The sequence below is a fragment of the Pagrus pagrus genome, assembly GCF_965226575.1.
Source record: "Pagrus pagrus genome assembly, chromosome: 10".
Lineage (NCBI taxonomy): Eukaryota > Metazoa > Chordata > Actinopteri > Spariformes > Sparidae > Pagrus > Pagrus pagrus.
Window position 1 is genome coordinate 31,890,591 of NC_140194.1, and position 17,608 is coordinate 31,908,198.

The 17,608-nt window shown below is 39.1% G+C and overlaps 1 protein-coding gene across 3 annotated transcripts in view; it reads right to left on the bottom strand.

The window, feature by feature from the left end:
• The window catches only part of tango6 (transport and golgi organization 6 homolog), a 30,474-nt gene extending 20,923 nt beyond the window's left edge, over nucleotides 1–9,551 (bottom strand). For 2 of the 3 annotated variants that reach the window (XR_014623367.1, XM_084363712.1), the window contains exons 1-9: nucleotides 9,370–9,551; nucleotides 8,178–8,836; nucleotides 7,817–7,939; nucleotides 4,627–4,786; nucleotides 4,212–4,318; nucleotides 2,761–2,923; nucleotides 2,307–2,374; nucleotides 1,019–1,131; nucleotides 99–275 (exon numbers count right to left, since the gene is read on the bottom strand). Coding sequence is in view for 2 of the 3 variants with exons in the window: in XM_084363712.1 (XP_084219838.1) it covers nucleotides 99–275; nucleotides 1,019–1,131; nucleotides 2,307–2,374; nucleotides 2,761–2,923; nucleotides 4,212–4,318; nucleotides 4,627–4,786; nucleotides 7,817–7,939; nucleotides 8,178–8,836; nucleotides 9,370–9,421 (1,622 nt within the window). In the remaining variant the exon portion in view is untranslated. The remainder of the gene's footprint in view (nucleotides 1–98; nucleotides 276–1,018; nucleotides 1,132–2,306; nucleotides 2,375–2,760; nucleotides 2,924–4,211; nucleotides 4,319–4,626; nucleotides 4,787–7,816; nucleotides 7,940–8,177; nucleotides 8,837–9,369) is intronic. The other variant, XM_084363713.1, reaches the window with a different exon arrangement.
• Between the last annotated feature and the right edge of the window lie 8,057 nt (nucleotides 9,552–17,608).

Consider the following 17,608-nt stretch of genomic DNA (forward strand, 5'->3'; position numbering starts at 1 on the left):
ACAAAGGTGGAATGAGATCAGTAAAAGATCTTCTGCTATGCATCATGTTTTTGTCATGAGAATCTTAACAACACACAGAAAAGAGAGTGCTCTTTCACCTGCAGCTCTCCCTGGAGCACGGTCTGGCTCCTCCATCACTGCCCGGGCTGAAGCGGAGGACTGCTGCCACCTTGTTGTTCTCTCCCTGCAGGCCTGAGAGCTGCCTCAGTGCTGACAGGGCGGCACACTTCTCAGTGCACCTCAGGTACCACAGCAAGATCTCCTGACAGGGGGCACTGTGGAGCACAAAGCACAAATATACTGTACAGCTCATCTACTTTGGATCTGATTAACTATGATTCATGTACATTTCATTTCTGTTGACTGCTTTTCCCAGTACACATTTTCAAAATGATTTTTCTGCCTGCAGCGCTTTCTTGCCCAACAAATGTTATCATTCATAATAAAATTGGAGTAAAGTAAAATAGTCAAAATCTTGTCTGTTTTCTTCTTCTTTGTGACGTGGTAATGCAGTTTGAACTAACACCATTTTGAAATCTCTTAAACATGAAAAGACAACTTCAGCTGCCCATTACTCTATGTGTATTAGTGGCAACTAGTGTTGGGGGTAACATGTTACAAAGTAATGCATTACTGTACATTACATTACATTTGTAACGTTTTGTGTTTGTGTGTGGCTCTGGTGTTGTGTAGCTGGCTATTGTCTGGCTCAGTGGGACTGTTTGTGAATGTTACTTTTACTGCTTTGAGGAAGATTAGATTGGCGGTATTGAAATAAGGTCTCCATTCACACAGATGGATAATGGAACAATATTCAGACTAATTAATGCATCATAATGAAACCAAAAAATAAAGATCATTAATTTCTACCTTTTCGTTTCAGATTATTTTCTCAAAGGACAAACGAAAGCAATTTCATTTCTCACTCTGTACTGAAATAAATGAATATGAGTGACTATCTGAAAGTTGATAAATCAATCTACAAACTGTACAAAATGGTTAACAGAGAAAACATTACCGTAGGTGGGAGACGTTCTGCTTGGTGAAACAGAAGAGTGTGAAGATAATAGGAAGAACTTGTTCTAGAGCTTTGAGGAAAGTAGCTGATGGACTGTTTCCAACCACACAGATCTAACAGCAAGAGACACAAGGAGCAAAGGAAAAAAAATACCATGAGAGGCATGATAAGGATTAGAGAAAAAATGCGATATTGGCATATCACAGATATCTTGGGATCTGCTTATATGCTGTCGATATCAGCAGAACACAGTGCAGAGAAAGATGCATAGGGTAGTTTATAATTATTAAATTCTCAGCGGTTACTGGTTACTGTTTCAGTGCACTGCTGTCATTTCAGTCATCAATATAACCTTCATTATTCAGAGGAGTTCTGATTTTGTGTCGGTCTTCTTTACCAAAACCCTCAAGGGTAGACAATAACTATCATTCACTCTATTTAAGAGAGTGATAATACCAAGTAATTATGGTCATCTTACTTAATTTTTACAGAATTCTGTGAATATCATCTACACAAATCTATTTCAGATTTGCAATTTTATATTTATGATAGTACTATACAGTGCAATGAGCATAGATCAGATCTTGCACATTTGAGCTAATATCACTATGTGTCACTCTGTACCTTACTAATAGTTTCTTTGTATTATCATCATGAATATTGTCCTTAAACTAGGGATGGCAGGACATGAGATTTTATCACAGATTGGGATAAAAACACTCAGCAAGTTAATCGTGGTGTATTTCCATTATCGGGATAATCCTGAATCCTCCTCAGTGACTTGAAAAAGCTGGAAAGGAGCCTGCATCTATGCCCATTGTATCCCACATAAAATAAAGTGAAATCAGATGTGTGCAAATACTACAGATTCCAAACTAAGGAAGGACAGGGAAGATGAGGATGACTATGACTGTGGTATTAAGACTTGATTATTGCTCTTCACTAAAAGGATTGTTCACTGTGTGTCCTAGCTGAGACACAATAGAAGGTTTTAATCTTAAAAAAGTAAGGCGAGTGCCATTTTAAGACTTTTAAGCATATTTTGTTGATAAACGGAATAATATCGGAAAATGCAATTATTTTGTTTCGGAAAATCCCAACATGAAATTTTCCTGCTGTCACATGCCTACCTACAACCATACGTAAAGCCATGTCAAAAAAACTGAGACACCATGGATACATTCTCTTCGGTCCATCTTATGACCTTAGCAAGGGATGAGCTACAATCATTACATTGAATCTGAGGTGCATCATTAAAGTATTGAGTGCATGCTTTCAGTGTCCTCACCTTGTACACGTCCTCTAGACAACGTGTCAGCTCCCATTCCTCCACAGCAGCTGAGGAATGGCCCTTGCCTGGAAAACACACATATACACCACTGTGTTCAGCCAGATTTATCATTCTTTGACTGCAGATCTGCTACTTTTGTGACAAGGTGATGATAGCTAGACAAATGGAACAACAATGACATGTGTGTTTCCCTGGTAGAAAATTCATATAAACACGACCTGCACATCTTGAGCATAACATAACATGTATAGCACGTAAGCTTGACAGCCTTTCAACGGGAATTATTGATGTCTTTGATGCAGACTGACTCCATTTTCTTTATTAACTTATTGCTTGCAATAAATAAAGACTGTAATCTTGTTGATGTTGTTACAGCTCCAGATTTGCAACTGAATTGAATTCATCAATCAAACTCATATGGGTGACCATACAAGATGACCATGTTACTGACTTGAAGCAGTGGTGCAGCAGTGCAGAGGTGAGAGCAGAGGAGTGAGCAGGTACTGCTGGGCAAAGCTAGGCCTCTCCTGCACCACCAAAAGCACCGCCCTGGTGGCCACACGCTGAAACTGTTGGGCTGTCAACTTGTCTTTAAAGTGCAGGAGGTCGAGTATCTAAAAAAAACAAACATATACACTTCAAATTCAAAAAAGCATTCTAATGCAGTTCAACTCATCCACTCATTAAGGGTCCGCAGATGATATGCACAATTCCATTTTATTAAAACTAGGATTGCATTTTTTGGAGTTTTAGCCATCACTTATGATGACATCATACAGTACTCAAAGTAATTGCTTAGATTTAAGTAAATGGTGACACTGTCACTAGAAATTCTGAAAGAGCAACAAAAACAAGAAATTTGAATTGGAAAAGAGCCAACTGTTTACCCAAATTTTCCAAATGTGTCAGACAAATGTCTTTAATAATCAGGGCTCCAGAGTGTGACATTTTAGTTTGCATGCGCCCAAAAAAGTGCTTCTAAACATTTTCATCGGTCGCACCTTAAATTCAGTTTATTTTTTAAACAATTAATATTGTAATTTCTTGTTGTGTGTGCTGTGATTTATATGAAAATGTGTTTTCACCTGCCACAATAGAGCTGGTTTGCCTTTTGGTGTGCAAAATGTATAAATATGGGCATGGATTTTAAGTAAGTGTGCAGGCGAGTATTTTTGGGTGCTCCTAAATTATGTGAGTTAAAGTTTTTTGCTCAAAATCACCTCACATAATCACTGTCAGTCAACTGAAGGATCCGCCTGGCTCTCGCTGCCAGGGACAGACGCTTTTTTCAGTCTGAAGTGTGACAAAGAGTCGGTAGGACAGACAGGATGGCAGCGACTGTGCCATGTAAAAATTCAGTATTTTTTTTCTCATATATGTTGCCAGACACTACCTGCCACCACATTACTGCTGTTTGGTCTTGTAACTTTGCTTTGTGGGTTGAAGTGTAGGACATTTCTCTTTAGTTTGATGAGTGCAGGATCTGTTTAGTTGTCAGACGGTGAACAGCATCAGAACGTCCTCCCCTGCCCCACCCTTACACACAGATGCCGTCTAGCTTCTGTTGTGGCTCCGCTGGTGGAACAAAAACTGTCCCCCTGTTGCACCTCTATAACTTTCACACAGACAGCGATTTGAAATTTCGGAGCAATATTCTCGGCCTGAAAAGGCAGTATGAATGGGGCTTGAGTGTCCATGTTGGAGAGGGCAGGTTGAGCTGACCTGGTGTCTGTAAGCTAACTGGCACTAAGGAAAGACTCTGTCTCTTTCACTGGTGAGTAGATGCTATTTTAGTTTAAAAACTAGTATATATACCATATTAGCCTTCGTGCTTAGAGGCCCCAATTGGCACAGTGTATGTGTGTGTTTACGTGTGGGTATGCGTGTGTGTGTTCAGAACACCTGAGGACAGACATCTCTGTAGTAACTGTCTCTTGAGGTAGACTGTTGAGGGCAGGTCACCAGGATCCTGGCCACACCTTCACATTTCCTCCAGTCTGACTCGTCCCCTAGAGGACACAAACAGTGTTTCAGTTAGGTTTAAACACATCAAATACAAGCTCCACTCTATAAAAAGACATTAAGCAAATGAGACATAGAGGCAAGCATACTGAGATGTAGACAGATAAATCAGTGAAACTAATGAAACACTTTTGTCTTGCTTCTGATCTGTTACTGTTCAAGTTAAAAGGGTAATATGCATTACATATTTGAGGACTGAGGATTAGAGGATATTTGTCTCTACTTTTTTCAGTCACACTGTTATTCTCACTACTTTTCTTTCCTCCATTCCATCCTAACCTACCCTCTAACTCACCTGTTCCTCCACCGAGTATGGCTCTGACTACAGCCTGGACACCATTAGGTTGCATCAGGCGCTTAGACAGCAGCTGACCACACAGACGGCTCAGCCAGGCCGGAGCTGATCCCAGAGCTGCCCTGCTGTTGGAACCGCTGGAGCTGCTCAGTGCACCAGACTGGAAGGAGGGACAGTACATATTAAACAAGGTCTTACAGTGAGCCTCACAATCACCTATACTGGGGAATCTGAATGAAAAACAAAAGTGTGACTGAATTTCCCTTTCATTTTGGTTTATGTAAAGTGGTCACATTTTTTGCATGACGTGATAAAGAAAATGTAGGCTTACCATAATCAAACCAGAAAAAAACATCAGTCCCACAACAGCAAATTAACTTGCTTTCTAGCTAGTTTTCCACAAGTGCCGGCTGTCGGCCAAACCGCTGACTGCTCAATTAAGTCCACTTGGCTTCTTTTTAATGCTTGTATTAATTGCTGATTCCAATAAATACTAGATTAATAAGTTGTGATGACTGGAGTGTGCATTTCAGCCTTCGTTTCACAACAATGTGAGCATGATGATAGAGAAAAATATACATGCCTATCTGAATCAGTCCCGCCTCCACATGCTCTCAATGAGTGTGTGTGCGAGGTTGTGTCCTGCCGAGTATGATAGCACAGACTTGTCTTCAGTGTTGCGTGACAAATAGTAGCTAATAAATTGATGACAAAAAATGTGATTGGACAGGTGAAACATCTTCATTAGACTACTACTTAGCTACTTCGAAAAACATTGGTGGCAGCGACTTCACAATCGCACAGTTAGCATTAATAAGTCCACTGAAAATGTGCATTTTCTCTCAAATGCTAGGCAGGCATTTGGGTTCAATTAAAGCGCAAATCAATCAATTTTATTTACATTGTGCTTTTATCACCATAGTCATCTCTATACAATACAAACACACCCTAAAACAGGCAGTAATATGCTATTCTCATACTCATGATGTCTTCTAGAAATGATGTTTGAATATCACTGAATTCTTTTCATAATTACGTTGTGCTGAACCTTTTTTTCTTAACGTGTTTTCTTATTGATCAAACATTAATTACATCATACACAGTATGCACAGATTATGCATCTTTAAACCCCCCCTCCTTCTGACAACTCCCCTTAACCCAACACAGTCCCTCCAAAATTGTACACATAGCACAGCATGGTCCCAGGTCACAAATATGGTGGTATGCATGGATGAAAATACATTTAAAAAAACAAAATGTATAACCAAAAAAAAAACCAGAGAAAAATAGAAAAAATAGACAGCAGAGTCTCCCTTGAGCATTCAACCATTGTTACCTGGTTTAGGAAGATCCTTTCCAAAACAAATTGACCTTATGCCAATCTGAGAGTGTTGGTGGCTTATTGGAGATCCATTTTAACAAAACACTTTTGCGTGCGGTATATGTCAACATAGTCAGCAATTTTCGTCTGTAGTTGCCCTTGATTTGTGGGTGCAGCATTCCTAACAGAAGGCATACTGGATCCAAATCCAGCTCTTTATTAAAAATCAAACTTAGCTTCCAAACAACTTTCACCCAGAAATCCTGAATATGTACACAGGTCCATACAGCGTGTATAAAACTACCAAGCCCCTTACCACACTTACTACACATAGCTGACTTCTTCGGGTCCATTTTAGATCTGAGTTGAGGCGATATCTGGAGATGATGCAGCAGCCTAAGTTGTAGTTACTTTGCTCTATTACATATGAATAAGTTACTAGCATATTCCCATATACACCTTTCTCTGTAGCTTTATCTATCTCTACCCCATGGTAATGATTTTCCTTTACCGTAATTCATTACATGTTTACATGATGGAATAGTGGCATTAGAATGTGCCAGACCAAGTTAAGGGTTTTTGCGGGCAGATTTTTCCACAGCGGGGCATGCCCCCGGACCCCCCAAGCTGGCTACTTTTTCCACTGGCTGACTATCCAATGTCCTTGTGGAAAACCCTGACTTTCACTGATCCAGAGGGGCCAGGATTGTATTCAGATAGACAGCAGTGCACCAATATAGGCAAAGAAGAAGTAGATAAATACATTTCAAATGAATGCTAAAAGAAATTCTGCTTTGCGAATGTTTTAAGAGGAAGGAAATACACTAACAAGTTAAAATATAGCTGCAAGTGGCTATTTGCCGGGTTCAAGCCTACTTTGCTCTAAAAGCTCAATCGGCTGAAATTAAGCCACAAGCAGCAATGAGCGAGATTTGGCCAAATGGGTGAAATTCTGTTCACCAGGTTCTGAGGTGCAAAAATTTGGTATTTGTGGGGCTTTGGTAGACCTACTTCCAACCTCAGCCTGAAGGTATGTTTCAATGTTCATAATGGTGTAACCAAGTCAGCCTGAAGATGGTTCAATTTTTGTGTTGGTAAAGCCACACTTATGTTTCAGTTTTTATGTAGGTGAAACCAGTTTTAAATTTTTAAGTGAGAAACCACTGCCACTTACACCAATTCCAATGGCGCTTCAGATTTTGGTTAATACTCATTCCCAGAGTATGCATACCAGAAAATGGTGAAATTATGTCAAGTGGATTTGAAAATACATGATTCGGTATTTGTGGCGTCCCCTATGTCTTGTGCTTGATTTGCTTTTGGAGACCTATTCCCAACCTTGGCTTGAAGATATCTACCAAGTGTCATGATGATTGGACTGATGGGTCATGACTTGTGGCCAATTTATTTTAAGCCACGCTTATTGCAATGATATTTTGATTGATAGCGGCCATGTTTTTAGACTGATCTTTCTCAGTTATGATAGAAATGTGTATCTCAGTCCCACAATGTTGTATGCTCAATTTGTGCTTGTCAAATTTTCAAAAATAGATATCACTTTACTTTTTTTTTGTTTATGCTAATGAGCAAAAATACAATACGGCGGACTGATTTGCTCCAATGGGATTTTTTGTGGAGTGGTATCACACAGACTTGTGTGTCAAATTTTAAGTCAATTGGACTGACTGTGTTTCTTTGGCAAATGTTTCCGTAATCGAATTTTGTTTGGTTAATTATAGCACCACCTTGTGCCAGATTTAGCTCATTATATGTTGAGAAGCATTTGCACATCATTTCCAATTACTGTGCCAATTTTCGTGTTTCTAGCTCTTTCAAGCTCACTGCAATTTGAGCCGCTGACATGCTCACCTGTTTGGGTCCACCTTGAAGAATCAGCAGCTCCTTGATAACAATTGGCTGGTAGACTTTTCCAACAAGGCTTTCGAGGGCCTCCCTGCAAGTTTTACGTTCCTCAGCACTGAGCTCCTGCATCTAAAAAGTTAGCAAGAAGAAAAAGATACACAGATGCCTATTTTTGCATACATCAAAATACTCTTTGACAAAAACAATGCTCTCACAAAACCGCAAAAGATTAGACTTATACAAGGCCTCCTGGCCTTTAAAGTAGGCACTCTAACTGTAACTCCACCAAAAGCATTCTTAAAGAAAGTGCAGGCTCAGTTTAAGAAGATTTTAAATGTGATCAATCAGGTATAGCCAGATGTGTTACCTTCCGCTCCTTTGTGTCACTTCTCTCTTCCCGGTGTGGCTGGTAGCCAAGCTGGCATAGTGCAGCCATCACATCACCCAGATGCTGTGTGAACACCAGTGTGGCCAGAGAAGACAGTTCTGTCAACTTCAACAGGACATTGGTGGTGTTTAGAAGGCGGCATCCCACTGCTGGCACTGCCCCACCACAGACAAGGTTTTCCACCATTGCTCCAAATGCTGACCTGTGACTGAGTGGCACACCCACTCCAGGGGCTAAGTAGGGGCAGAGCCCCAGAGAAACCACAAACTGAAGAGCAGCTCCGAGCATCTTCTGCTGGGTGACACTGAGGACATCAGGGGGTAAAGGTGGAGCAATCTCAGGGGTGCGATATGTAGGTGCAGAGGCAGCTGGGGTCTGATGGAAAACTTTAAGCTCAGCAGAAAGGTGTCGCGCTAAGGTGAGAAGAAGTAGGAGACACTCCTGGGCAAAGTCCCATGCGGCGTCATCTGTGCTGCTAGAGAACCAGTCTGCTGCCTCCATCACCTCCTCCCTCAGCCTTCTCACCTCCTCAAAGCTTGGCTCCCTCTGTAGCTGCTCCAGGAGAAAGGCTCTGTTGGCTCGCAGCGCTGCAGAGAGAGCCTTTTGGTGTGAGGACGGAGCATCATGCACAGACGACTCTGCAGTCAATGACACACAGAACATTGATTTGTGGGACGTGTATGACTAATTTTGTACAGAGTTGTTGATTGTATGTAGTGTATGTTTTCCGGTCCTGACAACTAGTTGTATCACACTTACTGTTTAGTAAAATTGTCACCTAACAGCTTATCAAGCAGGGATACCGACAAATGTATAGTTACCTTAACAGAATAATAAAAACACATGAAAGTGCTCACGAAGCTTCAGCAGGCCCTGCGAGCAGTTTTAGTCACAAACAATGACTACAACAAACGTGATAAGATGACCACCCAGCACGTACTACCAACTGTTCACCCTCGTCATGTTTAATAACAGTATTCCAATACGGATTTTGTCGCAAACTGGTTAACACAGTTGTTACTTTTTAATAGGTGCTTTTAATAGGTGGCCTGTGACGTAAAGTTTAGATTATAGCTACCAAAAAATGCTATAAACAGCACCTCCTCCTTATTAAACCTAATGTTCCCTTTAACCGCCAACGTTATCCTCAGTCTGTTAACTATCCACTTACCGCGAAGGGGTTTCGTGAGGATATTTATCGCTGAGATGATCGCTGAAGTCATCTCCCTCTCACACAAACAACTTACTGTACGGTCATGGAGGGTTTCCTCATACAGCACTTGTTGTCAATATGAACAAGACTGGACTTGAGGCTCAGCGCTGGTTATGCTAGGACAGATAGCTGCACGCTCAAAACAGCTCAAAATGGCGCTGAAATTAGACGTCACCGCGCATTGGCCCCGGGATCATTGGATTGGCTGACGGTTTTTTTTCTTTTCCAAACTTTATTGAACGAAGCAAAACATACATGGTCATTAGTACACAAAACAAAGTCATTAATACAAATGAGGACAACTTAAGAACAGAGCCAGGGGGAGTTCTCAAATAAATATATTTTAAAAAGGAGCACAAATAAAACGTTTTTGCAGCTTTCTTATTTTCTAAATCATAAATGGTTTCAGTGTTCTGCTTGTTTTCCATTGCAAAAACTATAAATAGAGGTTTCAAGTGGCTAAATTTGGCTTTGTGGATATGGTAAAATCTTCGGGTCCATGAACCAGCCATAGATCGTAACCCCACGGTCTCCATAATCTTACATCATCAGTAACCGGGTGTGACTCTTGAAACAGTGTTAAATAGTTAACATTATTTCTTAACCCCCTAGCATTGAGAGTAATAAAAGACAACAACGTATTAACAACAATTAGTATAGTATTATCTTACTATCAAGAACTGCACCATTTTACCTTCTATATAAGATGTTAAGTGAAACATCCCAGTAAAGCTAACAAGGCCACGTAGACCTCAGTTGAGAAATCAAACCACACTATGTGTAAACTGATTGGGTTTGAGGTTTACCAAATCTAGACACTAAGATAGTAATAGGAGTCCTATTACTATCAAGCAGTGGAATGTTATTATTTAACAATTTATTACACACAGAGAGGGGTTTCTCAGAGACTTCCTCCAGAATGTGTGAGTGGAGAGGATGGAATGGCCTGCCAGCAGTCCTGACCTCGACCCCATTGAACACTTGTGGGATCAGCTTGGGCATGCTGTTCGTGCCAGAGTGACCAACACAACCACGTTGGCTGACTTGCGACAAATGCTGGTTGAAGAATGGGATGTCATCACACAGCAGTGTGTGACCAGGCTGGTGTATGGTTCTCCCACACGCTACTGAGGCTCCTGTTTGTTAAATTAATACATTGTTAAATTGCCACTATGTCTTGTTTCTTCATACTTCAATCATCCAATCCACCAAACACCAAACAAGAGTCAATAGCAGAATAAGCTGTTTGGCAAAGAAGATTTGGCAAATTTTTCATGGGCGCAACCCACAAATGCATGTTATGGTATAAGATTTATTGCCAAGAAGCATTGTTACAACAAATGATCTACAAAACACAAATTTCCTCACTTTTTGTGCTATGTTTATTTTAACAGGCAGTGAGTATAGCTAATTCTAGTTTCCCCTTTTTCAGGTTCACCTGCACAATAGCACTGCTGTTTTGCCCACTGTTTTGCCTTTAGTTTGCATTCTGCAATTGTTTTGTCGGTAATGGTGGTTTTGATTTAATTTGCCCGTCCCTTTAATTCATTAGTGTTGTAGTTTGTTTGAATTGTTTTCCTTTGTTTAGGTCAATTTTCCTTAGTTAGCTGTAGGGTTGAATTTGTTAAAACCAACTGGGTTACCTTACTTTTGTTATTTTGCTACCTTGTTTATTTAATTTCTTGTTGTTTTTCTGACCATTTGTTTAGTTATTTTCCTAAGCAGAGTGCCATATTGTTGGGAGGCTTGGCACCCGTGGTGAGGTCCCTTGACTTTTGTATGTGAGTAAACACACAGGTATATTTCATATTGAGGCCTTTTTTTAAAAGATAATTGTAATAAAGTAATTTCATTCGCCTTACTGATTTTAAGAGTTTTTAATTTGCTCATTAACCCTTTCTTTCCCCCTCAGCAGTTCCAACCCCTGTCTGTTTACATTGATTATTTTGATTATTGTTTAAAATAAAACCTTTAATTTAACTTTATAACTCACATATCTATATTTCTTGGGGTTGAAAGTCTGCAGGTGGCGTTGTTTGTTTGTTATATACAGTACACAGTATGAACACACAGTACAAAGTATAAATACACAGTACACAGTATAAATACAAAGTACACAGTATGAATACACAGTACACAGTCCACAGTATGAATACACAGTACACAGTATGAATACACAGTATAAATACACAGAACACAGTATGAATACACAGAACACAGTATGAATACACAGTATGAATACACTATAAATACACAGAACACAGTATGAATACACAGAACACAGTATGAATACACAGAACACAGTATGAATACACTATAAATACACAGAACACAGTATGAATACACAGAACACAGTATGAATACACTGTATAAATACACAGAACACAGTATGAATACACTATAAATACACAGAACACAGTATGAATACACAGAACACAGTATGAATACACTGTATAAATACACAGAACACAGTATGAATACACAAAACACAGTATGAATACACTGTATAAATACACAGAACACAGTATGAATACACAGAACACAGTATGAATACACAGAACACAGTATGAATACAGGCTGCAGCTTGTTCTTCATGCACAGCTGTTTGTTAAACAGGTAAAAAACATCACAGGTGCAGTTTGAACTTTAAGGTTGAACCAGACAACAAAGCAGATACAGATCCAGCTGTTAGAGTTTCTAGAGATCAGCCTTTGAAAAAGTAAAGTGATCATCCAGCCAAATTGTTTGCCGTCCACTTCATAGATATTTAAACAGGTATAAAGGACAGGATTGGTTATAATGTAGGACACAGACAGCAGCTGAAATAATGCATAGTACTAACTGCAAAACAAATAATATCTTTATTTTAAGACATCCGTAAATCAAGGTCATCACAGCCTAATTTCCAAGTGTCTAAACTACGTTCACTATAACTTTAATCATTTAAATGTCTGAACTGATTACACTTTAACTGCAGACACACGTTTGATGTTTTCACGGTGAGGATGCACGAATCACAGGTAGGCCTGTATCCATGGACAGTGTAGGAAATCTGTGGATTGGGTGGTCCAGGTCATAAAACTAAACATTGTGATTAATATCAGGTGGGCTGCCGGTGGGTGAAATAATACATCTCATTAATGAGGAAAACATCACATTACCTGCACTATAAGAAACGATACAAGTGCGTCTCTCCATTAACAGAGCTGTGCGCAATTACGTACGCGGCACATCAGTTTGACTTAGGTTATCATGACTACCTTTGATTATTCCAATCTCTCAACAAGTGTGTTATAATTTAATTATATATAGATAATGGCATTTTTGGCATCAATTCATCTGAAGTCTCTACAGCTGTTAAAGCAGAGTGACAGCTGATCCAGCTGTGATCACCTGCAACCTCCATGGATCCATGCGTCTCTCTCCGAGTCCTTGGTGGGCGGGACTAAGACGCAAGGAAAGGAGGCAAGTTAGGGAAACCTGTAAAAAAATTAAGAGACATGAAAGGTATCCCTTGTGTCTTAGTTCCGCCCACCTAAGAGTCGGGGAGAGACGTGAGGAAACCTCGCGAGGAGAGAGAGCCTTTTGCCATAATATTTATCCAACTTTAAACATTCCTTGGAAGGAAACTTTCTTGAAAAACTATTTTCACTGAAATATAGACTCGTGTAGTATACTAATTTTAAACATTCCTTGGAAGGAAATCTGTTTGAAATACAATGTTTGAAGTTGGATAAATATTATGGCAAACATGGTTTCAATTGTGTTTTAATTCATTTTTGGTCAAAACTAACTTAAGGCCACTTTGAGCTTCCCTGAGAGACATAAGCGTCTTTTTGCACAGTCAAGTAAATTTCCAGCAAGTTTCCAACCAATATTATGGCAAACATGGCTTCAGTTGTGTTTCAATACATTTTTGGATGTATTTTGAAAACCTGATGAAAGCTGAAAGTAACATTTTCTCATTTCTCACAAAGGTGTTGTTTGATACACCTATATATGATCGGGCTCTGCAGCTCTGCAAAAATATAAACAGTGACCTGTCATGCTTAAATATGACTTATATCCTTTGTGTTTTTTAGATTGCAGTGGTGATGGAGTTCCTGAGAAGACATGATCAACTTCATTTTGGAGGAGAGCAAAAGTACGCTGAGAGTAAGGTGAGTTGCTGAGACATACAGACTGTCCAAAACTAGAAGACCAGGAAAGATAAGGTCTCTGTTTTTCTTCTGTTTTAAGCCTTTTTTGAGTTTTGAACTAGAGGATTTTGATGAGGACGATGCTAAGCCTCTTCTGATGCTGGTAGGATTATGATACTGAGAAGACTTACATTGTAAATTGTTAATGCTGATTTTATCCTCTAAATATGCCAAAACTGCATGTCATATCTAATTTCTTGTTCCAGGTTTGGGCAGTGAATGTCAGCAATAAAATGAGGGACGTTGAGTTTGAAACCCAGCTGCTCTCCAGAGGCCTTACCTCCTAATTTTAAAATGAATCATATTTGACAGACATTCAGAATTAAATTACAAAATGTCTGTTATATTCTGAAGGGTTTTTAAGTAGCCTGCCATGACCTAAGCATGTGCAAAAAGTAGCAACGATTGGACTATCAGCTACCAGCCAGTAGCCAGTAGCAATCTGGTCCTCCCTCTGGTTGTGCAGCGGGACTACCAGGGCACCCCTGGTGGTGTGACATGGGAGGACAGCTAAGAACACACCCTTGGCCACTGATCCCACTGATCTCCCTCCCTCTTGTTGTCCCGCAGACTGCCAGGGCCACAAAAATCTGTGTTAGCATAACTGACACATTATTATTTCCTAACAGTATGTTCAGTGGTTGTCTGGTGTTAATGGGTTGATGTTGTGTTTTTCTTGCGGTTGTTTTGGAAAAATAAACAGCCCGCAGTGGAGCTGATGCAGTGGATTGTGAGCTGTAGTTTCACTGCTGGTAAACACACCGTCACTTTGGCTGTCGCAACTGCAGCGTCTCCGGGATTGTTAGGTGAAGCAGGCCAGGTGGCGGAGCTGCAGCAGTAGAGCATCCCTGAGGCAGCCTGCCCTGCAGACAACCGACCTGTCTGCTCCACCTAATGAGCCCAGAGACACTCCTCTCTCCAGAGGATGAGTGACCCCGACAGGAGCAGCAGAAGACCGGTGAGAGAGGCTGAAGAGGTCGGAGTGTTTCTCCGCAAAACTACAGCTCAAACACTACCGAAAGCAGACATTACCTGAGCTACTTTGTGAATTAAAAGTTTGAGGCAAGCATAGATAATTCAACCAGCGAAGCCAACCAATCAGAGATGGAGTAGGGCTGTCTTATGAGAAGGAGTCTGTCTTTTTGAGCAGTATGATTGCGCCCTCTGCTGTTCAAATAGAACAATACGATGACAAGGAGCAATAGTAGAATGCATTTATACTGATTTCCCTTGTTAAATCCATGAATTTTACGAGCAAAATAACCACATGATATGATGGTAGATGTCATCACAGTCTCACAGCAAGTATTGCAAATGTTTTTCATTGCGACATTCAGTATATGGTTACATCCCTACTATATAGACTATTTGTTTTTGGAAGAAAACATATCAACAAATATACTGTAGATATACCACAAAGCAAAACTATTCATTACAAGATGCTACATTCAACATTTTACTCGCGTAAATTTCATAAATGGGTTGTTGACATGACATGTATTTTTCACTGTCACAGAAGATAAAAATGAATATAATTTAAAATATAGTAAATGGTTAAACTTTTATTTGTTTTACATGGACCTGTTGCTATAAAAACTGCTTTGTTATTAGATTTTTAAATTTTTCAGTCAAATCTCAAAATTGTCCTATGGTGTGACTGTCACACGCATAGTTAAATAAATTACAACTTTTATAAGTTTTTTTTAAAAAGCATAAAATGTTTATAAATAAGTCAGGCATAATTTTACAAGTGTTTATTTTAATAAATGGCAATCACTTTTTTCATCCATATATTTCTAAATGCATAGGAACTTGATACATTTTTTCACAAAAAAACATGTCCTTCAGTGTGACACCTTATTCTGATTTTAAATTGGGCAATTCCACAAACAACTTTATTTAATTGAAGGACCCCATTCAAATCCCTGTTACTGAAGCCTCCTATGAAGCCAATGACATGAGTACATGGAAAGTTCTTGTCTTAGCATTATTCAAATATTTAACTTTTTCCGAACCACTATGAAAGTGTTCAGTTTTGTTGTCCTTTGGTGTGACGTCACTAAATTATATTTTTCAATTAAAAACTGTTGGTTAAACTACATATTTATGGAAAATTATACAAATGCTAACTGCTAACTGCTAAAGACAGGTTAGCTAGGAATACAATGGTCATTAACTCACACAAAAGGCTGAAATGTCCTTTAGTGTGACAGAAAATGTCCTTCGGTGTGACACCTTTAGCTGTCACACCGAAGGACAAATATGTCACACTAAAGGAGGGTCTCTTTAAGAAGCATTTTAAACAATTAAATAAGATTTTTTTTAAAACAATTTTTATTCCCTTGACCATTTTCAGTGTTTTTAAATGCAATAGCTACATTAATTAAAATATTTTCTGTCTTGTCCTTTAGTGTGACATAATGTCCTATGGTGTAACACACATAAAAGAACCAAAAATGTATTTGTATGTCAAAAATATCTTAAAAAAAGGTTGAGTATTGCATTATCGGATATATAATCATCATTCACCTTGAATTGTTATAATTTTTTCAACAGTTTTGAAAGGTTGACATCAAAGTTGGACTCGCATTTATTGCATTTATTGAAAATGTTCAACAAGTCATGGGGAAAAAAATAGTGTTATTCACAATTTCTCATCAAATAAATAACACTATATGAACATAAGTGTCTCACAATTAAGATGAATCCGTCTCATGTTATTTGTGTTGTATTTAAGGTTTTTTTCCTTATTTTTTTTTACGTCACACCATAGGACATATTTATGGTGCAGGTCAGAGAAGATGTTCAAAAAAACAGTGAAATAATTGAAAAAGTTAGTGATCACTTATATATTCTCAAATATCAGATTTCAAACTACATGAATATTCATGTTTCTTCAAAAAATGTGTTTTACAAAAGAATGATTTTTTGCTTCTTATTTGTCAACAACCCAAATATTATCATCAAAGTGTACTCATTGTATCATAAATAAAAATAGCTACCCATTATGCACGTCCCCCTCATTTTCTTCAATGCCTCATTTTACAGGTCTGTAATCAAAAAAAAAATCCTGAATATATATTTGCATGTATATCTATCCCTTACTGCTTTTACCATTTGTACATTACTCTGCAATCTACTGCTTTGGCCCTTCTGGTTAGATGCTAAACTGCATTTCATTGTCACAGTAGGCCACTTGTGCTCTGAAATGACAATGAAGTTGTTTGCGATGTAGCCTACTATAACCTTACAAAATCTATTCTGAAATAGACAATGGAACAGACCCTTTACACGGCAGACATTTTTACTTGTCAAAGCAGGAAAAGCACAGGTGTGACCAACAATGTTAATGATGGCTCCATTCTCTTAAGTGTCCCAGTAAGACGTGTCGGTGAGTGAGCATGCACATCACCATAGCCCTGGAGCTGTCTCAGCTTAGACTTCAGCCATCTTTAATGGAATAAATTCCACCTGTGCTTTTCCTCCTTTGACAATTCAAAAAAAGGGTCTATTGTTAGCCATAGCTGCTGGCTATAGTCGTGATAAGATCATTATTAATAATAATTATTAATAATGATAATAATATTTATATTATTGTTGTTGTTTTTATTAAACTGCAGGCTTTTGTTATTGCTTTTGTTGAGCTGCAGATGGCAGAAATTTGCCAATGATAAGTCAACGCTGCAAGAAATAAAGCCGAAGAAGAAGAAGAAGTCTTACCTTTTTGAGCATTGGATCAGGTTTTTTGACATACTTACGAAAATATAGTTCGTCTGGGACCCGGATCAATGCACGTGTGAACGTCGTGAGGAGTTCCGGGAAGGTGGAGAGCGGATGTTTTTTTTAATCAAGCGGTTTTGTTTGGGCATTAATCTGAGTTGTGACTGGATCAGAATGGGAAGTTGTAGTGGACTGTCTGGGGATGAGGATTTGGAGACGGAGTGGGAAATGAGTGCGAGCAGGAAAGGTGGAGAAGTACGGAAGCCCTAAAGGGCCAT